Genomic DNA, 22,826 nt, shown 5'->3' with positions numbered 1-22,826 from the left:
GCAGTTCTTGAGGGAGCAGTTCTTGCAATGTTCCTTATTGGCTGACCTTCATGTCCTAAAGTAATAATGGACTATTGTTTCTCTTTGCTTATTTGCGCTGTTCTTGCCATAATATGGACTTGGCTTGTTACCAAATAGGGCAATCTTCTGTATACCACCACTCCACTCACTTTTTTCCAGAATAGATTTACTGTCCTTCCCCCTTCTTATTTGTAAATAAACTGTGAGGAAAGTGTGTGGAAGGGACAGTATAAAATATAAAATGTCTCATTATTCCATTATCAGGTATCCTCATCTCTCCATTGCAGCAGTGGCCTGGCTAACTAAGACCTGCTTATTGGTTCTTTGAGTTCCCACAACTCTATTATTGACCCCTGGAGATGATGATGAATGCATTCCTCTCCAAAACTCCAATGCCTCGGCCTCCTGCAATCCACTCAAACATTTATTTGCCTTTTGTGGCCCCCTGAATAATCGCGGCCAACATATTTATAGACTTGAATATTTGTTTTGTGGCGCCAGATGTTTCTTTTCTTTTTTAATCTCCATTTATTGAACATTTTTGTTTGAGACATTTGACATCCAGATACCTGACTGTACTTACTCAAACAGGGGTAGAGTAGAGAGCCAGAGGACAGGACCGTTTTGAAACAGAGAACTTAAATCTCTCCCTTACTGAATGACAAAAAAACACACAAACATTTTAGCAGACACTCTTATCCAGAGCATTTAGGATTAAGTGCCTTGTTCAAGGGCACATCGACAAATGTTTTACCTAGTCAGGTCAAAGATTCAAACCAGCAACCTTTCAGTTACTTGCCTAACACACTTAACCGCTAAACTACCAGATGTGTTGTTCACTTTAGAAGTGACACACTTAACTCTCTGGCCATGGAAACACAGATTACAGTACATCAGATGCAGGATGGAATTGAATGAGAAATAAATCTTCATCAATCCAGGTCTGACGTGTGTCTGTGCGTGCGTGTGTACATACAGAGTTACACTGATATTCAAGCAGCTATTATCCTGCCAAGTCAAGGGAAGCAGAAGCTATACCTTGCATGTACAGTAGGTTACAGTCTGCACAAAATGAAAACATATGGGGACTTGGACGCAACACAAATAGAGAAAAAACGTAATGAGATTTTGAGCAGGCATTAAATCTAACAGCACACTGAACCTTTACGATGACCTGAGCGGGGTGGACACATAATGACCTTAAATTACTTTACAACCTGGGTCACTTATGCGGCTCAGCTTGTGTTACGTTTATGAGACTAATGGGGAGCAATATTTAAGGACGTTGTGACATTAATGTAAAAATGGTTGGCTGGTATTCCCTCACCCGTCTGAGCGGTCGGCTGTGAATGCCCTCACCTGTCTGAGCGGTCGGCTGTGAATGCCCTCACCCACTAGTAACTTATGCTGATTCAGTAAAATCAATTCAGTGTTGTCCTGTCAGAACGTAATGTTGAGGCCCATTTACTAGACAATTGTCTGTTACCACCATACACACGGACACATCTGCTTCTATTAGAAAGTGATTTTTGTGTGATACATAGGAATGGACGCACAATCTTCCTAGTAAACACAATGACAACTTGATCTGCAGCTGAATTTGCGTCTTCATCTGCCAACAATGATAGCCAGTCTCTGACCTGGAGTGGGAGGGGTCAGAGTCTAAATGTGCATTCGGCCATGGGATTGATGGAAACCAGGAGGATGTGATGGATAGTTGAGGAGGGGCAAAATATTTTGTTTATTTTAATGTAAAAATGTTGAACTTATTATTGTATTATTTTATTATGCTGACTGCTGCGCCACTCGGGAGGCCCCTTTAGATAACTTTTTAACTCCAAGAACAAGATCTCTCCTAGAGGGAAATTATTCTGGAATGTATATATTACTGAAATTGAATGGAAGAAAGTTTGGTTGCTCCCTCACAAATTTTGTATATGAAATAAAGTAAAATAAATTAAGTTTAAAATCTTGCACAAAATAAACCCTTGCAATAAATTCATCTAAATTAATGGACTTAGAGGACATATCTGTGATAAAGAAGGTGAAACTATAATGTACATTTTTTAGGAGTTATTTTGGACCGAGTTAAGTATTTACATTTTTTATTTCATAAATAAGACCTATGTACTTTCAATGAAATATGTAAAATGTTATTATTCAAATGAAAACAAAACTACTGAATTTGTCTTTAATTTCAGAATTCTCTCTGGTAAATGTATATACACAAAAACAAATATTTGAAATCTGTCCCCAAATGCAATATATTTTTACTTGAATTCCAATATTTAATAAGATCTCTAGCAGTAGTTAAAAACAAAAAAACACTGTATTCTTATAACCCCATCATAGTTACAACTGTAACCCCTGACCTTATTATATATATTTTATTTTAGGTACTTTTGAAACTCAATTCATGTGTAATGATTATTTATTTTTTTTACTTAAATGTTATTTTATGTTTCTTCAGAGAAAATATACATGTAGTCATGTCCTATGGTTTTTTTGTTATTATACTGTAATTTGAAATGTAATAATATTTTTTTTTAAAGAACGGAACTGTGGGGAAAGTCACGTGCACAGGCATGGCCTTTTCTACAATGAGACTAACCAGGGAGGGTAAGGATGGCATGGCTGATTATTCTACCGACCATAGGGAAAGACAAAGAAAATACCAGGAAACACCAGTTAAATGTATTTCTTCACTATTGACTGAATACTTTTGATTAACCTCTTTCAAAAGGTGGATTGCTCTTTGATCCGTGAGATATTTTGTGCCTTGTTTATTTATATAAGTAATGTGTGTTCATGTACCTCAGAATTAAAGCCTATGGTCAAACGGCTATTTTTTTGCATGATCAGCTGTTTAATAACAGCACAGCTTCAGTCAATAGTACTAGCTAACATAGCAGCTAGATACCCAAACAAGTTTAAGTTAAACAGAGCAAACATGCCCTCTGCTGACCATTCCTGGCACTGGTGAAGTGAGGTAAATTACTGTACTAAAACTATAGGCAAAACTCGGAAATCTATGGAGTGATTGGGGCAAATTAACCACAGCAAACCAAATGACTGTAATTGACACATCTCTTGTTTTTAAATTCATGTTAATAATGTCTGTCTGAAGGCCTGTATTTGGGGCCTAGTTTGGTAGTACAAGTACATATTCCTTATCGTATCCAGTTGGGCTGTTACATGTGTGGTCATTCGTCATCAGGGGAAAAAACTGTGATCAACCAGATATTCACAAAGTGCATGGGGCTTTGAGACTACATTCCCATTCTAATTCCTAATGCCACCAGGGTCAGTATGTCTCACATTCAATCCTCCATGGGGCGCACATTCTTCCTAGTCTGCAGCAGGCAGAGGCCCTGGCTTTTCTATGGGAACAGAGGCTTCTATAACCCTAGAGACCTGGGCTGTGTCCAAAATGGCTCCTTATTCCCTATATATTGCACTACTTTTGACAGGATGCCATTTATGATAGCCATAGCCCAATGTTCTCAGGACCTGGAACATTCCACAGGCCGAAGCGAAAGGCTCAACATCAAACAGGAAGAGTCTTGACTGGGTTACTATGGGTCATTAGAGCAGGCTGGCAGCAGTATGACCTCATATCCCTGCTATGAGCCGCCTGTGTCCTGGGGGCATTTGGCACCGATCCATGGCAGCAAGGCAATCCAGAAAATGTCTCAATTGCTGATACAGTCGTAGTTAACATGCGTCATTGGTGGCTCTGGTAATGGTGACCCTGTTATGGTTAACCTGGATTTGGGGTACAGTGTAACCCTTCCTATTCTCTCACTGTACTGTGAGCTTGGTACAGCAGTGAAGGTGATAAAACAGTGACTGAATGTCAGAGGGTATCATTGGGTGATCACAAAGGCCCTGTTGGCTCTGTCAACTGTTGGTATTATAGAGACATTTCAGTTCTTTCTGGATAAAGAGACAGGAAACGGACACAAGGTCAACTCAAATCTCTGCCAACTTTACTGTGCAAGCCGCCAGTGGTGTCTGTTTTTTGGGCTTTGCTTCAGTCAGAAGCAGGTTCAGGTCGGTGAAATAAGGGCCATGATGATCATAAGGAAAACAGAAGGGGACTTAGCTGAAGTAGATTTTTTCCATATGTTGACTTGATTCCGTATCTCTAGCCAGCTGATAAATGCTACCTTGTGAATGCTGGCTCTGTTTCTAGGGCTGACGGTCCACCAGCAGTGTGTTCTCTCACATGCTCATGGGTTTGAAATAAGACGGAACCCACTGCAAGTCATGATATTACTGACAGAATATCAACACATGCTTGGCTGCAGACTGGGTATGCCAGTAGAGGCGATATGACTACCAAATGTGAGCATTTTTCATCTATCAATGTCATGTCTTATTTCCGCACGGTATCTGTCCTACAACCAAGTCGTAACATTGACAGAGTCCTAACATACCTGAATAACAACCAGGTTGTAACATTGACAAGGTCCTAACTACCTGAATAACAACCAGGTCGTAACATTGACAGGGTCCTAACTATCTGAATAACAACCAGGTCGTAACATTGACAGGGTCCTAACTATCTGAATAACAACCAGGTCGTAACATTGACAGGGTCCTAACTATCTGAATAACAACCAGGTCGTAACATTGACAGGGTCCTAACTATCTGAATAACAACCAGGTCGTAACATTGACAGGGTCCTAACTATCTGAATAACAACCAGGTCGTAACATTGACAGGGTCCTAACTATCTGAATAACAACCAGGTCGTAACATTGACAGAGTCCTAACTATCTGAATAACAACCAGGTCGTAACATTGACAGGGTCCTAACTATCTGAATAACAACTAGGTCGTAACATTGAAAATGTCCTAACTATCTGAATAACAACCAGGTCGTAACATTGAAAAGGTCCTAACTATCTGAATAACAACCAGGTCGTAACATTGACAGAGTCCTAATTATCTGAATAACAACCAGATCGTAACATTGACAGAGTCCTAACTATCTGAATAACAACTAGGCCGTAACATTGACAGAGTCCTAACTATCTGAATAACAACCAGGTCGTAACATTGAAAAGGTCCTAACTATCTGAATAACAACCAGGTCGTAACATTGACAGGGTCCTAACTATCTGAATAACAACTAGGTCGTAACATTGAAAATGTCCTAACTATCTGAATAACAACCAGGTCGTAACATTGAAAAGGTCCTAACTATCTGAATAACAACCAGGTTGTAACATTGACAGGGTCCTAACTATCTGAATAACAACCAGGTCGTAACATTGACAGGGTCCTAACTATCTGAATAACAACCAGGTTGTAACATTGACAGAGTCCTAACTATCTGAATAACAACCAGGTCGTAACATTGACAGAGTCCTAACTATCTGAATAACAACCAGGTCGTAACATTGACAGGGTCCTAACTATCTGAATAACAACCAGGTCGTAACATTGACAGAGTCCTAACTATCTGAATAACAACCAGGTCGTAACATTGACAGAGTCCTAATTATCTGAATAACAACCAGATCGTAACATTGACAGAGTCCTAACTATCTGAATAACAACCAGGTCGTAACATTGACAGGGTCCTAACTATCTGAATAACAACCAGGTCGTAACATTGAAAATGTCCTAACTATCTGAATAACAACCAGGTCGTAACATTGACAGGGTCCTAACTATCTGAATAACAACCAGGTCGTAACATTGACAGGGTCCTAACTATCTGAATAACAACCAGGTTGTAACATTGACAGAGTCCTAACTATCTGAATAACAACCAGGTCGTAACATTGACAGGGTCCTAACTATCTGAATAACAACTAGGTCGTAACATTGAAAATGTCCTAACTATCTGAATAACAACCAGGTCGTAACATTGAAAAGGTCCTAACTATCTGAATAACAACCAGGTCGTAACATTGACAGAGTCCTAATTATCTGAATAACAACCAGATCGTAACATTGACAGAGTCCTAACTATCTGAATAACAACTAGGCCGTAACATTGACAGAGTCCTAACTATCTGAATAACAACCAGGTCGTAACATTGAAAAGGTCCTAACTATCTGAATAACAACCAGGTCGTAACATTGACAGGGTCCTAACTATCTGAATAACAACTAGGTCGTAACATTGAAAATGTCCTAACTATCTGAATAACAACCAGGTCGTAACATTGAAAAGGTCCTAACTATCTGAATAACAACCAGGTTGTAACATTGACAGGGTCCTAACTATCTGAATAACAACCAGGTCGTAACATTGACAGGGTCCTAACTATCTGAATAACAACCAGGTTGTAACATTGACAGAGTCCTAACTATCTGAATAACAACCAGGTCGTAACATTGACAGAGTCCTAACTATCTGAATAACAACCAGGTCGTAACATTGACAGGGTCCTAACTATCTGAATAACAACCAGGTCGTAACATTGACAGAGTCCTAACTATCTGAATAACAACCAGGTCGTAACATTGACAGAGTCCTAATTATCTGAATAACAACCAGATCGTAACATTGACAGAGTCCTAACTATCTGAATAACAACCAGGTCGTAACATTGACAGGGTCCTAACTATCTGAATAACAACCAGGTCGTAACATTGAAAATGTCCTAACTATCTGAATAACAACCAGGTCGTAACATTGACAGGGTCCTAACTATCTGAATAACAACCAGGTTGTAACATTGACAGAGTCCTAACTATCTGAATAACAACCAGGTCGTAACATTGACAGAGTCCTAATTATCTGAATAACAACCAGATCGTAACATTGACAGAGTCCTAACTATCTGAATAACAACCAGGTCGTAACATTGACAGAGTCCTAACTGTCTGAACAACAACCAAGTTGTAACATTAAAGGGTCCTAATTGTCTGAACAACAACAAAATTGTAACATTAAAAAGGTCCTAACTGTCTCAATAACAACCAGGCCGTCATTGTAAATAAGAATTTGTTTTTAACTGACTCGCCTGATTAAATACAAGTTTTAAAAAAACAGTTCTTCACTAAATTTCTCATTTTGCCCCTCTCAAGTAATAAGAAAAACATCCTCCATTTGGAAGTGGAGACAGAGGATCAGCAGCCAAATGATGATCAACGCATCCCCACTAGAGTTGAACCAAGGCCACATTAAACCAGGTCCAGCAGACTGCATCTCTTCCCCAGGAAATCACTGACAGTAAATCTCCTCCAAGGAGTCTCCTGAACAGTGGTGGAAAAAGAACCCGACCTATCATAATTGAGTAAGTGTCGAAAAGTATTTGGTTTTAAGCATACTTAATCATCAAAAGTAAACATAACTGCTAAAATATATTTAAGTATCACAAATAGAAGTATAAATAATTTCTAATTCCTTATATTAAGTAAACCAGACAGCACCATTTTCTTGTTTTTTAAATTTACACATAGCCAGGGGCACGTTCCAACACTGCCATTTACAAACAAAGCATGTGTTCAGTGAGTCAGTTAGATCAGAAGCAGTAGGGATGACCAGGGGTGTTATCTTGATAAGTGTAATAATATTAAAGTTGGTAAAGTCAGATGATCCAAATATAGCACTGTGGCATCTCCTTGCATTCGGAAGCAGGGTCAGGGATATACTAAGCCAGTCCTCCAGTCTCAGCCCTGCATTTGAGCTCCTTGGAGGTAACCTAAGATGCCCAGCCCAGGTCTTACTGCTGGAGAGCCGTTAAATACAGGCAGGCCTTCATGACCATAGACGGAATGCTTTGGTATCACTATGCCAGTGGGAGGAGCTGGCTGCGTGGAGGTTTGATATCGATACTCTGAACAGTCTAAGGCTAAGCATTTAACATACCTTCACAGTTCAGATATTGAGCATGAATGGTTGGTTTGGTTCTAGGATGGGCACATCTGAGTAAATCCGTGTTTAACTGATAATGTTCATGGGTAAATAGCTTACTGCATATGTTTATCCACTAATGTCTTAATACATGTATCTATTTTGACATACTCTGGTTATATTTACGGGAAACCATACTTGGATAGCTAACTCTTGAAATCCTTCCGTCAATACAGATGTAGTTGAAGCATCTTTTAGTTTTAATCGTACCTCACTTATGGAACAATCTTCAGAATACCCTTCAGTTGGATGCATTGATGCCTTTCGGCAGTTCACATTGTTGGAATAGGACCTCTTCACAGAGGATTGTTTTTCTATAATTTTATTTTTGTATAACTTTCAATGTGGAATTGCTGCTGGTCTTGTCAAAACAAACCTTGGTGTAACGGTATTCGTCGTCTGAAGAAGAGGAATCATCGGACCAAAGCGCAGCGTTGTAAGTGTTCATGCTTTCTTTATTAAAACAGAACACTATAACAAAATAACAAATGGAATAACCAAAACAGTCCTGAAAGGTGCAAAACACTAAACAGAAATTAACTCCCCACAAAAACCCTGTGGGAAAAATCTACCCAAGTCTGGTTCCCAATCAGAGACAACGATAGACAGCTGTCCCTGATTGAGAACCATACCCGGCCAAAACAAAGAAATACAAAAACATAGAAAAAGGAACATAGAATGCCCACCCAAATCACACCCTGACCAAACCAAAATAGAGACATAAAAAGCTCTAAGGTCAGGGCGTGACAGTACCCCCCCCCCCCCCCCCCCCCCTAAAGGTGCGGACTCCGGCCGCAAAACCTGAACCTATAGGGGAGGGTCTGGGTGGGCATTTCTCCGCGGTGGCGGCTCTGGTGAGGGACGTAGACCCCGCTCCACCTCTGGCTTGGCCCACTTAGGTGGCGCCTCTAGAGCGGGGACCCTCACCACCGACCCCGGACTGGGGACCCTCGTAGCTGGCCCCGGACTGGGGACCCTCGTAGCGGGCCCCGGACTGGGGACCCTCGTAGCGGGCCCCGGACTGGGGACCCTCGTAGCTGGCCCCGGACTGGGGACCCTCGTAGCGGGCCCCGGACTGGGGACCCTCGTAGCGGGCCCCGGACTGGGGACCCTCGTAGCGGGCCCCGGACTGGGGACCCTCGTTGCGGGCCCGGGTTGGGCACCCTCGTAGAGAGCTCCGGACTGAAGGGCGCCTCTGGAAGCTCCGGACTGAAGGGCGCCTCTGGAAGCTCCGGACTGAAGGGCGCCTCTGGAAGCTCCGGACTGAAGGGCGCCTCTGGAATCTCCGGACTGAAGGGCCCCTGTCCGTCCAATATCTCCTCCCAAGTCCAGGAGTCCTGAACCCTCTGCTCCACTTTACCACGCTGCTTGGTCCATTTGTGGTGGGTAGTTCTGTAACGGTATTCGTCTTCTGAAGAAGAGGACTCATCGGGCCAAAGTGCAGCGTTGTAAGTGTTCATGCTTTCTTTATTAAAACAGAACACTATAACAAAATAACAAAGGCAATAACCAAAACAGTCCAGAAAGGTGCAAAACACTAAACAGAAATTAACTACCCGCAAAAACCCTGTGGAAAAAAGCTACCTAAGTATGGTTCCCAATCAGAGACAACAATAGACAGCTGTCCCTGATCGAGAACCATACCCGGCCAAAACAAAGAAATACAAAAACATAGAAAAAGGATCATAGAATGCCCACCCCAAATCACATCCTGACCGAACCAAAATAGAGACATAAAACGCTCTAAGGTCAGGGCGTGACACTCGGTCTCAATAAGACTCCCTGCTAAAATAAAGGTAAAAAGACAATGGCAGCCCAAACTTCCTAATATTTCAACATGTGGAGGCCTCTGGTGGAGCATCTGGAAAATTACTATATATATGAAATCCGTTATTATCATCATCATTATTAATATTATTATTATTATTATTATTTTTTGAAGGGCATTCATGTGTTAACAAATATGGTACACTAATATCACATGACCATTTCCCAATGCCTTTCCATTAGCTAAAACAGATGTTAAGAAGATGTTTTTTTACAAACGGTATACATCTGATAACAATTTGTTAATCTGGATTAAATAGGAGGTTGGTTACTTAGCAAATCATAATTGGTTGTTCAATCCAGGGTTGTGTGTTTGTTGTGTTTCAATTTTAAATTCTAAATATAAATAACAAAAATAGATCTAGATCCATGGAATCCTGTAAATGTTAGTTATATGCATTGGGTTGGATCTATTCATTGCACAGGTCCAATTTCCAGATCTAAATGCAAGCTTGGCATAACACAAACAACATCCTACAGCAAGGCTGCTGGATCAATTACAGAACCTTACAGACTCAAAGATATTGTGATCTAAGGGCTCATCTGGGCAAATATGCACGCATTCTTTGAGTGTAATGTTTTTGCTGGCAGAAGCACGCCCAGTGACAATTTGGGCCTAACTGGCAATGATCTTGTAGGAAAACACTACAAAAACAATCACACGCTTTTTACAATTGTTTTTATTTTTATTTTTCTGTTAGTGAATATACTCCTTTTAGTGAATGTTACAGATGCAGATGGGAAGCTGTGTGATGTTAAGAGTGGGTGAAGCTACAAATATTTACCCTTTCCATCTCACTATACAATAGCCAAAAACATTTGCAAATTACACTGAAAAGGTAAATAGAAAGAAAGAGAGACAGCGAGAGAAAAAGAGAGAGAGAGTGGGGGAGAGGGGAGAGAGAGATATCCAAAACCATAGTGTCAAATACATATTTGAACCTACAGTATCAAAAAATAATAGCATTTTAAAATCAAAGATCCTCTTCCTGCAGGGATACCTAACAACAAGGTCATATAAATCCGTCTCTGTACCACAATACGACAAAACACAAAAGTCGGCTCTGACTGAAAACTGAATGTGTTTAACCCTGAAACTTCTTCTTCCTGCCATCCATGCCAGCCTGTTCATCAACGTTCTTGCGCCAGTCACCAACTGCATCCGCTGCCTGCATGACAGAAAGTTTATGATGTCACAAATAGAGGATAAAATATGAAATAACTGATCCTTTTTCCACAAAGCTCAGAACACATTTGGGACACAATACTCGGGTACTGTGATTCTCTGCTTTGTAGGTTTCCACACAAATACCCACCTCCTCTTTGACTTCCTTCTTCACTTCTTTCAAGTTGGCTCTGAAATCCATGGAAGCCTTGTGCTTGGTGCCCAGCAGAGCCTGAAGCATAGCATCAGCAGACATACGCACTTTCTTCAGAGCTGGCTTCTTCATGCCCTGGATCTCAACCACTTTCATTCTCAAGTCCTCAATCTGTGAAGTGAGCAAGTCAGGAGGAAGATAAAATTTGCCGTGTCAAAAATCGAATTTGATTTGTCACATGCACCAAATACAACAGGTGTAGACCTTAAAGTGAAATGCTTACTTACAAGCCCTTAACCAACAATGCAGTTTTAAGAATAAAAGTGTTAAGAAAGTATTTACTCAAATAAACTGTAGTTTTTTTTAATAATAATAATAATAATAATAATTAAAGAGTAACAATAAAATAACAGTAGCGAGGCTATATACAGGGAGTACCGGCACAGAGTCAGTGTGTGGGGGCACCGGTTAGTCAAGGAAATTTGGGTAAGACGTTTTTTTTTTTACAAACTACGGTATACATCTGATAACAATTTGTTAATCTGGATTAAATAGGAGGTTGGTTACATAGCAAATAATAATTGGTTGTTCAATCCAGGGTTGTGTGTTTGTTGTGTTTCAATTTTAAATTCTATGGGTATGTGTTTGTTTCATGATGAGGACAAGATGGAATAGAAAATACCTCCTTGTCTGCCTTCGTCACCTTGGACTCTGCGTCATATCTTTCCTCATCAACCTTGTCGATGGATTGGGCTAACTTTTTGAGCATTTCCTGTTGGTACACAAACACATGAAATCAGTCAGGTAATTTGTATTTATTTAGAAGAAAAAGAAACGCACACCTATTAAGACGAGGTGCTGGCTAGCGGAGTGGAAAACTTAAAGATAAAAGAGAGTCGCACACTCTAGGAGCTCAGATGCAATTACCACTGTTTTGACAGCCAAGCTGTCTTCATCAGGGTAACTCTCTTTTATTTATTTAACTAGGCAAGTCAGTTAAGAACAAATTCTTATTTACAATGACGGTCTAGGAACAGTGGGTTAATTGCCTGTTCAGGGGCAGAATGACAGATCGGGGGTTTGAACTTGCAACCTTCAGGTAACTAGTCCAACGCTCTAACCACTAGGCTACCCTGCCACCCCTATGAGAAACTCTTCTCTCCTGAAGGAATCAGTCTCTTTAGGCAACAGTTATTTAGAGTCTGTGTACTTTGTAGGCAAATCCACACGGCTTATTACAAGAACCACCAATGTGAGGCCTAAATACATTGGAGTAGATGTTTTTTTATTATTTTATTGAACCTTTATTTAACTAGGTAGGCTAGTTGAGAACAAGTTCTCATTTACAACTGCGACCTGGCCAAGATAAAGCAAAGCAGTGCGACACGAACAACAACCCAGAGTTACACATGGAGTAAACAAGTGTACAGTCAATAACACAATAGAAAAAAAGAAAGTCTATATACAGTGTGTGCAAATGGCGTGAGGAGGTAAGGCAATAAATAGGCCATAGAAGCAAAGTAATTACAATTTAGCAGATTAACACTGGAGTGATAGATGAGCAGATGATGATGATCAGATGACGGTGTGTAAGTAGTGATACTGGTGTGCAAAAGAGCAGCAAAGTGAAGAAAAACAATATGAGGTAGGTAGATTGGGTGGGCTATTTACAGATGGACTATGTACAGCTGCAGCGATCCTGCAGCGATCGGTTAGCTGCTCAGATAGCTGATGTTTAAAGTTAGTGAGGGAAATGTAGGTCTCCAGATGCGTGAAGTTTGTGTAAATGAATTAATTATTAGCGTTGTATCGTACCACCAGCGCCGTTTGATCTCCAGACAAATCCAGGGCGGGGAGCTCAGCCATGAAATTGGCTTTCTCCTGCACAGCCTCCTTTTTCTCCACTTCAATAAGCTCAAACGCAATCTGGAGCACTAAGCTCTGTAGGACAAAGAAACATAGTAAAGACAAACCCAGTCTACTATGTAGTATTGGGGCACAAAAGATTACCTAAAGGATTAAAGAGGTTGAAATTTATAAAACCAGTCTAATTTATGCCCAAACTAATTCAGTCAAGTACTGGACATTGGTGTGAAATACTTGTTTCATCCAATGGACCATAATTCATTGTCTTGGTTCACCTTCAGATGATGCCTGCGGCTCGATGTCATCTTTTTACTGTGAAAAAAACATGGATTTGACATGTTGTTAGGGATATAACAGTTATGTGCATTGCTGAGAGAACATAAGGGTGGATTGGACATGTTTTGTGTCAGGCTGGAAGTCTGGAATTACACTTTTAGTGAATGTTAGACAAATTTCAAGACTTACTCTGACATCTTGGCTGTTGTTGTGTTTCACACCCTGAATGGAAGCACAACAGAGAAAACTTGCTTTTTTTATTTTGTATTTTTTTTATTTCACCTTTATTTAACCAGGTAGGCTAGTTGAGAACAAGTTCTCATTTGCAACTGCGACCTGGCCAAGATAAAGCATAGCAGTGTGAACAGACAACACAGAGTTACACATGGAGTAAACAATTAACAAGTCAATAACACAGTAGAAAAAAAGAGTCTATATACATTGTGTGCAAAAGGCATGAGGAGGTAGGCGAATGCAGATTAACACTGGAGTGATAAATGATCAGATGGTCATGTACAGGTAGAGATATTGGTGTGCAAAAGAGCAGAAAAGTAAATAAATATAAACAGTATGGGGATGAGGTAGGTAAAATTGGGTGGGCTATTTACCGATAGACTATGTACAGCTGCAGCGATCGGTTTGCTGCTCAGATAGCAGATGTTTGAAGTTGGTGAGGGAGACAAAAGTCTCCAACTTCAGCGATTTTTGCAATTCGTTCCAGTCACAGGCAGCAGAGAACTGGAACGAAAGGCGGCCAAATGAGGTGTTGGCTTTAGGGATGATCAGTGAGATACACCTGCTGGAGCGCGTGCTTGATACTTATGATTAAAAAATAAACATTTAGAATATCAGTAGGGTGCAATAGGTGCAATAGGTGCAAAAGCGAGAGACATGTCTCGTCTAAAGATCATATTCTGATATTGAGCTGAAGATTGGGGAACACTTGGCCAAACTAGGTTCTTAGGGGAAATATGATACATTTTCAGAGCTAGAGTCTGAGGCAATTCCGAGAAAGCTATATCTGGACTGCTAGAGTCAGTTGTCTGACTTGTTTAATGGTTGTTAGAATGTGAAACCCTAATAAACTTGAACTGCTGCTGCCTTCAGAGACGCAAGTCTCGATTAATTAACCTGCTGCGGTGCTGTATATCAGAAAACCCTTCCTAAATACATCAATCAACAGCATCTTCTTCATTCTGTAGACAGATGTGATTGTGTTGAATCAAGGTCCTCACACTCATCAATGGATATAATGGTTTGCTATTTTCTTCCCCAAGTAAGTCTCAGTTAAAAGTTATTGATAACTGAAAACATCAAAAAAGCGTTACTTTCCCAGTCATTCATAATCTAATCAAATTAATGATTTAATTTCAAATCATCATGTCAACTACACAATTTAGCAAGCTAAGATCTATCGCAAAACTCCACTTTTTATTTTTGTTGACCTATACATGACAATTAACATGGCATTTAGCATGCTGTCTATTACACAGTATTACAAAGCTGTTACTCCATCCACCACCTCAAATAAACATGCACCACATTTTTTGAATGGAAAACGAAAAACTTTCCCAGCTATCATATTCTCCATCACAGTGTATAACACTATGAACTTACCATTTTATATTGAATTAACAATCATCTAAATGTAATCAATGAATCTCACACAGAACATTCTGTGCCTGAGATCTTTATCTGAAACTCAATAACTCAGAGGTCTGTATTTATGTTGTGTCTTTACCAGCTTTGACTGCTAGAGTGTAACCCCTAACCAGAACCCTAGTCAAAGTTTTACAAAAAGAAAGAAAGTCTGACTTATTTACCTCACCTGTTTTGCCAGGTGATTATATCTGTTCCATATGCTCCATTTGGTAATGATCCATAAAGTGGTAAACAGAAATACACCCATGTGCAGTGAGTGTGTTGGATTGTTAAGATTGCCATTGGTTGGGAGGCCCTTTAGTCTATTTCTATTCCTTGTGATTTTAATCCCAGTGATGCAACACAATCAGAGAGTTTGATAGAGAGACAGGAAAAGAGAGATTCTCACCTATGAGAGGAAGAGGAGGAGGAGGAGGGCAGAACACACCAGGAGGAAGAATGGAAGACTAGCACACTGACAAGCGACATGCGGTGAAACATGAAAACGGTATATATGGTGTCGGATGATGCATCAGCAGAAACACTGGGTCCTCTTTATGGAAGTAGTTTCCATGTCAGACCAATGGAACATCGAGCTCCTGAAATACACTATGCCCAGCCCTGTTCACCTCATAAATGTTCTTTCCTTCAAGATGTCTTTCAAGACATATGTTGCTCTGAGCAGTGAGTATAGAATTACAGTTCAGTATGGGAGGGATAGGGAAAGTATTTATAGATAAGAGTGAATATAAAAAATATGATACTGTATTTCTAAAATCTAAATTAATTGAAGTGGGAGTCTACTTCAACAAGTGAATCATAGTAATATAACTCAACAAGTGAATCATATTATCAATTCTAGAAAAACAAGTTCTTGAAAATCCTAATACAGTTTTAAAAGTGGTTATTTTATCGAATCAGTAAAGCACTCAGAAATTTAAATTGTATTGAAATCAGAAATTGATTTATTATCTTAAAGACAAAACACAATAAACCTCAATTCCATCATGTTTCCTTCAAACCTAAAAGCACAGCAACTGTGAATTATATGTTAGGCCATATTGATAATATGTTGAGTGCTTAATCAGGCCAACACATGACAAATGGAGTTAAACAAACTAGTAAATAACACGTAGTAAGTGAAATGCTACTCTACTCATGATTCTGCTTGGCTACATTTGGGGAACAGTGCAGATTGCCATTGTTTGTTCAAAACTCACCAACTTCCCCCATTTTTCCATTGCTATACTTTCAGAGAAAGGGGATTGTATTAAATTGAGAGTTGGGCAGAGTGACTGAGAGAGAGAGGAAGAATCAGCAGAAATTAAAGGTAGTCTACTATACTGACATCTTGTGGTTTAATAGATAACCTAATAGATGTATTTAATAAATAACCTCCACCCCAGATGTTCTAGGTGTCTCCAGAATTTGTGTTACAAAATTCCAGTAACTTTCCCAAAATTACCAGGTTTTCCAGAAATCCCGGTTGGAAGATTCCCAGAATAAGAAGCAAATAAGATGATTTTTCAGAAAGCCAACTTTTTTCCAACCATACTCCAGAATACCTTACATCCAAAAGCATGGAGGGACCAAATCTGAAAGGAGTAAAATAATTTACCACAACACAGAATCATAAAATTGATACCATTTCCATGTTTCATGTTTCCACCATGTTCATGTTCATGTTTCCACCATGTTCATGTTTCCACCATGTTCATGTTCATGTTTCCACCATGTTCATGTTCATGTTTCCACTATGTTCATGTTCATGTTTCCACCATGTTCATGTTTCCACCATGTTCATGTTCATGTTTCCACTATGTTCATGTTCATGTTTCCACCATGTTCATGTTCATGTTTCCACTATGTTCATGTTCATGTTTCCACCATGTTCATGTTCATGTTTCCACCATGTTCATGTTCATGTTTCCACCATGTTCATGTTCATGTTTCCACCATGTTCATGTTCATGTTTCCACCATGTTCATGTTCATGTTTCCACCATGTTCATGTTCATGTTTCCACCATGTTGCCAACATTTATTGAATTACTGCAGTTTGGCAGTTGTATATATTTCCAGTAAGCCTGTATATTTGGAAAATAAGTTACAATTCAATTACAGTTTACAGTTAGTATAAGGGCTTATCTTATGCTGTAAGATAAACATGTCTTTGCCTCAAATCTCGACCTTAGGTCTTCCATATCCAACTCTGTAACAGCACAACAAAATAACATAAAAGATAGATCAATCACTCTGTATCCTCCGTAGTTTTGAACACCCAAACTAATTTGGTAATTTATGCGGTCTCAAACTTCTTCTTCCTGCCGTCCATGCCAGCCTGTTCATCAACGTTCTTACGCCAGTCACCGACTTCCTCCTGCATGACATAAAATGTACGATGTGACATTCTCAGTGTTTGAGGATATAATATGAAATAAATGTAATTGATCCTTTCATCAAAGCCCTGAATACATGTGGGGAAAAGGTTGCCAACTCGCAAAGTACTGTGATTCTCTGCTTCGTAATTCTCCACACAAATACCCACCTCCTCTTTGACCTCCTTCTTCACTTCTTTCAAGTTGGCTCTGAAATCCATGGAAGCCTTGTGCTTGGTGCCCAGCAGAGCTGCAAGCATAGCATCAGCAGACATACGCACTTTCTTCAGAGCTGGCTTCTTTATGCCCTGGATCTCAACCACTTTCATCTTCAGGTCCTCGATCTGTGAAGAGGGTGAGTCAACACATAGTCAAGACCAGCGCTATATGTTTCCAGGATGAGGACAATATGGAATGCAAAGTACTGTACCTCTTTGTCTGTCTTCTTCACTTTTGCCTCGGCGTCATATCTTTCCTCATCAACCTTGTCAATGGTCTGGGCCAACTTTTTTTAATCATTTCCTGTGTGCACATCAACACACTACAGATCATTTGTATGAGAGGCATCAGTATGGCACCAGTAGCTAAAGAGGGTGGAATTAACCACTTTCTACAGGCAACAGCTATCTAGAGAGGGAGAGGTGGTAACCTTTCATTTGACATACTGATGAAGGCTTTGCCAAGACGTCTGTGTGAAATTATATCCCCCGCTGTGGAATTAAAATAAGACATTAGCAACCACAAAAGGAAGACAATGGAGTGTGTATACATCTACGAATCCCACCTCATTACGACAAACTCAAATCAATAAACAGTATGGTACTACCAGCGCCGCTTGATTTCCAGACAAATCCATGATGGGGATCTGAGCCATGAAATCTTCTTTCTCTTGCATGGACTCCTTTTTCTCTGCTGCCAGAAAAGTAGCCGCAATCGAGAGACACAAGCTCTGGAGGAAAAGGAAACACAGTGAGGCCAAACCTAGTCCAGTACCTGGCTTGGTGTACATTCAGGACACGCTGGTGTGCTTAGTGGAGGTCAAAAAGATAGAAATGCACATTGGCATACACAGAGTCATATACTGCTCATATAGGAAACCCATTGACAAAATGCAGTTTGCACCTAATTTGCCAAGCATAAGAATACATAGAATGTTGTCACATTGAACTGTGTTGATTTACCTTTAGATGATGCTTGCGGCTCGAGGTCATCCTTTTCCTGTGAAGAAAGGTGAGTTTGACATACTGGATTGTTATATACATGACTGGTCAATATGCTGAAGGGACATGACTGATCAATATGCTGAAGAGACATGACTGATCAATATGCTGAAGGGACATGACTGGTCAATATGCTGAAGAGACATGACTGATCAATATGCTAAAGAGACATGACTGATCAATATGCTGAAGAGACATGACTGGTCAATATGTTGACCAAGGCTTGTATCAGTGATATTCTAAAGCATGCTGAATAGATTGGGAAGGTCAAAAAATATCTAATTTACTTTTCTCACGTTGTTGTGAAAGACTCAAACCCAATAGTTTTTATGATGGCCATGAGCAATATGGTATCATTGCAAAATGTATACTGAATTGAAATAGAAATGCAACATGCAACAATTTAAACGATTTTACTGAGTTACAGTTCATATAAATTAATTAGGCCCTAATCTATGAATTTCACATGACTAGGAATACAGAAATGAGTGCACAATACTTGAGAGAAATAAAGGTTTTGAGTGTATGGAACATTTCAGGGATCATTTCAGCTCCTGAAACATGGGAAAAACACTTTAAATGTTGCATTTATATTTGTGCTCAGTGTAAGCATCCTGCTCAATTTCTATGTAATTTATTTCATACATTATTTACATATTATTGCCTTCGTAAAGTATTCAGACCCCTTTACTTTTTTCCCATTTTCGTATGTTACAGCTTTATTCTAAAATGTATTCAATTGTTTTTTTCCCTCATCAATCTACACACAATAACCCATAGTGACAAAGCAAAAACAGGTTTTTAGAAAATTTTACAAATGTATTACAAATAAAGAAATGGAAATATAACATTTATAGTATTTTGACCCTTTACTCAGTACTTTGTTGAAACACCTTTGGCAGCGATTACAGTATCGAGTCTTCTTGGGTATGATGCTACAAGCTTGGCAGACCTGTTTCTGCCAGGTTTCCTCCAGACGTGACGCTTGGCATTCAGGCCAAAGCGTTCAGAGAATCTAGTTTCTGATGGTATGAGAGTCTTTAGGTGCCTTTTGGCAAATCAAAGCCGCGGGGTCATGTGCCTTTTACTGAGGAGTGGCTTTCGTCTTGGCACACTCTCCCGTAAAGGCCTGATTGGTGGAGGGCTGCAGAGGCAGTTGTCCTTCTGGAAGGTTCTCCCATCTCCACAGAGGAACTCTAGAGCTCTGTCAGAGTGACCATCAGGTTCTAGGTCACCTCCCTGACCAAGGCCCTTCTCACCCGATTGCTCAGTTTGGCCGGGCAGCAAGCTCAACGAAGAGTCTTGGTGGATCCAAACTTCTTCCATTTCAGAATGATGGAGGCCACTGTGTTCTTGGGGACTTTCAATGCTGCAAAAATGTTTTGGTACCCTTCTCCAGATCTGTCCCTCGACACAATCCTGTCTTGGAGCTCTATGGACAATTCCTTCAACCTCATGGCTTGGTTTTTGCTCTGACATGCATTGTCAACTGTGGGACCTTACATAGACAGGTGTGTACCTTTCCACATCATGCCCAATCAATTGAATTTACCACAGGTGGACTCCAATCAAGTTGTAGCAGCATCTCAAGGATGATCAATGGAAACGGGATGCACCTGAGCATAGGGAAGGGTCTAGATACTTATGTAAATAAGTTATTTTTATATATATATATATATATATATATTAATATATTTGCAAAAAATTCTAAAAACCTGGTATGCCTTGTCATTATGTGGTATATTGTGTAGATTGCTGATGATTTTTTATTTTTAAATCCATTTTAGAATACGGCTTTAATGTAACAAAATGTGGAAAAAGTCAAGGGGTCTGAATACTTTCTGAAGGTACTGTATGTGTGTATATTTACCCATGTTAGAGTACGGTTTAGGCATACTAGCAATTGTTTGATGTTAGGGTTAGGGTTGGCTGCTTGTTTTTTGTTTGTATGTTTCTTTGTCTGTTTGTTTATTTATTCTGATTTGGTATTAAAAAAAAATCCCTACTTTCTAACACTATGTTTGTCTAAGACTAGGGATGCAAAAATCTGTAACTTTCCGAAGATTCCCAGGTTTTTCCGAAATTCTGGTTGGAGGATTCCAGATTCCTGCTTATTCACTCCTGATTACGGGAGTCTTCCAAACAGGATTTCTGGAAAACTGGAGAATTTTTGGAAAGCTACCGCATATTTGCAACGCTATCTAAAATCCTGTGAAAAGAATAACATGTGGCAAACATCAAGGTAATGGATACTTACTCAGACATGATGGAGGGATGTGTGCTTCAGACCCTGTAACAACAAGACAATGAGGAAGATAAATGTTTTTAGCATTAGGGTGCTATTTGCCTCATAAGCCTAAAATTAGAACAGGCTTGTGTATCCAGCTCAAGAATGATTAATGAACACTGGCTGCTAATGGAGCAATTTGGACACTTCAAGGAAGGGAGGGGAAATCTGATCCATTTGACTATTAAAACTTGTTGGAACAATTTTGATCAGGCTAAATTTGGACAGCTGGAGACAAGAGTCACCCCTGACATTCATGGGCTGTTACTTTATTGATGTCATTAGCACACAAATCTTCTGCAGGCATCATCGTCTTGCTCCACCCTGAGAACATCTTGGTATCACTCAAATCACTACAACCTGCGTTCTCAGTGAACCCCGTCATTACATCTCTTTCACTTTTCCTACTGCATTTTGGGGGGCACACTTTCTGTCATGAAAAGCCCCTCAATCGAATCATTGATTATTATTTTAAGCAATACAGTATGGCTCAAATGTTGTAAGACACTGTTGTTAAACCACACCGCATCAATGAATAGCAATGTTAAGAATAGGAATGATGTTTTTAACAACTTCTCTGTTTTCTCTAGTTTAAAGTCAATGATACATGCAGTTCAACGTTCAAATTCATTCATATTCAAATGATCAAATAAATGCTACTATTTTGAGTATACTTCAGCAAACAGAGAAATTGACAATAAAAACTCTTGCCAACACATCCTTTTCCAATCTGTTCAACTAGGAACATACATGATAATCAAAATATGTATTAAACTGTTACTTTCAAATGCCTGATAGAGCATGGTGCTTGCAACGCTCAACTGTTATGCCATGTCTATCAACTGACCAGTGGATCTGAAACTATTCTGTAGGTTACCAAATGTTAGCTGTAGCCCAAGAGGAACGGACCACCAACCAAGGGCCTAGAAGCCCCATTCAGTAAACACTGTCTGCTGTAACCTAGTTATCACATCGAGTTACAGTATAATCAAAATTCTAGATCTCCATCACAAATCCCATTTCGCTATCCTTGACAGTTATACACATTGAATATTTGAGCAACATACATCACAAAAAAAAGTAATGCCTTAAATACCACAAAAAACAACTTGCTTTTGGTATGGGTATAGCTAAGTTAATGTCTTCAACCGCCTTCCATGCTAGAGTATAGCCCTTGAGCAGGAGTCCCCCCCGCCTTCCACACAGGGTCACACTGTCTAACACAGAGGCCCGTCGGCCACATCATTCTGTCTAGACAGGCTCAATAGTCTTTCATAGTATCCACCCTGATATATTTATCTCAATGTATTCACCTGTATTCAAATGTAGTGAACTTGTGACAGGTGTCACTTAGTGCGATCATTTCCAGGTGCTACCTGTTAATGGGTATTTTTTTTCAATTTTTTTCTACTGTGTTATTGACTTGTTTATTGTTTACTCCATGTGTAACTCTGTGTTGCTGTCTGTTCACACTGCTATGCTTTATCTTGGTCAGGTCGCAGTTGTAAATGAGAACTTGTTCTCAACTAGCCTACCTGGTTAAATAAAGGTGAAATAATAAAAAAAAAAAAATAATATCTGTGTAAATGTAGCCATGAAATCACCTTTACATCAACGTCTATAAATGTGCACTGTGTAAGACTTAATTAACAGGTAAAACTACCCCCCCCACGTTGAGACTATATTCCTTCATTTATCAATAAGTCACATCCAACCTTATTTATCAGTAAGACAGATCCTGTGTGATCGAAAGATAAGAGAGGTTCTCACCTATGAGATGAGGAGGACAGGACACACTTGGTGAAGAAGGGGAGAAACTGGTAAGTCACAGGCAAAGAACAAATCCAACAGGGTATATATATATGTAGACTAGTGATGAATCAGCAGAAACCCAGAGACCTCCTTGTGGTGGTGGAGACTCCTTAGGCCAATGGAACTGTGGGCTCCTGAAATACCACCAACCCTTTCCTCCAACTCACATCATAAATTTCCCTTTCTGCAAGGTGTCTCCCAAAACCTGAGCTGCCACATGGCTTCCATTCCAACGACGTTGGAAAGGTTTGACAAAGCCATCCCAGTTAAGCACGGACAACATGGATAGATAAATCCGGGT

At 39.8% G+C, this 22,826-nt stretch overlaps 2 protein-coding genes across 3 annotated transcripts; both read right to left on the bottom strand.

The window, feature by feature from the left end:
* Positions 1-10,393: 10,393 nt before the first annotated feature.
* Positions 10,394-15,509, bottom strand: LOC110521359 (troponin I, fast skeletal muscle). 2 transcript variants are annotated; one of them, XM_090231216.1, is made up of 8 exons: positions 15,240-15,359; positions 13,798-13,927; positions 13,379-13,411; positions 13,189-13,225; positions 12,863-12,988; positions 11,730-11,819; positions 11,045-11,218; positions 10,394-10,897 (listed from the first exon to the last, which is right to left on the bottom strand). In XM_090231216.1, exons 3-8 carry the CDS (start codon positions 13,384-13,386, stop codon positions 10,814-10,816), a joined length of 519 nt encoding a protein of 172 aa, XP_090087342.1. In that variant the 5' UTR covers positions 13,387-13,411; positions 13,798-13,927; positions 15,240-15,359; the 3' UTR covers positions 10,394-10,813. The 2 variants fall into 2 exon arrangements, with proteins under 2 accessions (XP_090087342.1, XP_021454538.1); XM_021598863.3 differs by lacking the exon at positions 13,798-13,927 and having other exon boundaries at positions 15,240-15,509.
* Positions 15,510-15,772: 263 nt separating this feature from the next.
* Positions 15,773-18,432, bottom strand: LOC110521361 (troponin I, fast skeletal muscle). The gene is given in 5 exon segments (XM_090231217.1): positions 15,773-17,208; positions 17,377-17,550; positions 17,637-17,728; positions 18,020-18,155; positions 18,388-18,432. Coding segments are annotated over 5 exon segments (513 nt in total). The 5' UTR covers positions 18,418-18,432; the 3' UTR covers positions 15,773-17,127.
* Between the last annotated feature and the right edge of the window lie 4,394 nt (positions 18,433-22,826).

The sequence above is a fragment of the Oncorhynchus mykiss genome, chromosome 4 (genome assembly GCF_057628025.1).
Source record: "Oncorhynchus mykiss isolate SJ-2025 chromosome 4, ASM5762802v1, whole genome shotgun sequence".
Lineage (NCBI taxonomy): Eukaryota > Metazoa > Chordata > Actinopteri > Salmoniformes > Salmonidae > Oncorhynchus > Oncorhynchus mykiss.
The sequence above is the reverse complement of the archived record's forward strand: the minus strand, read 5'-3'. Positions and strand labels throughout refer to the sequence as shown.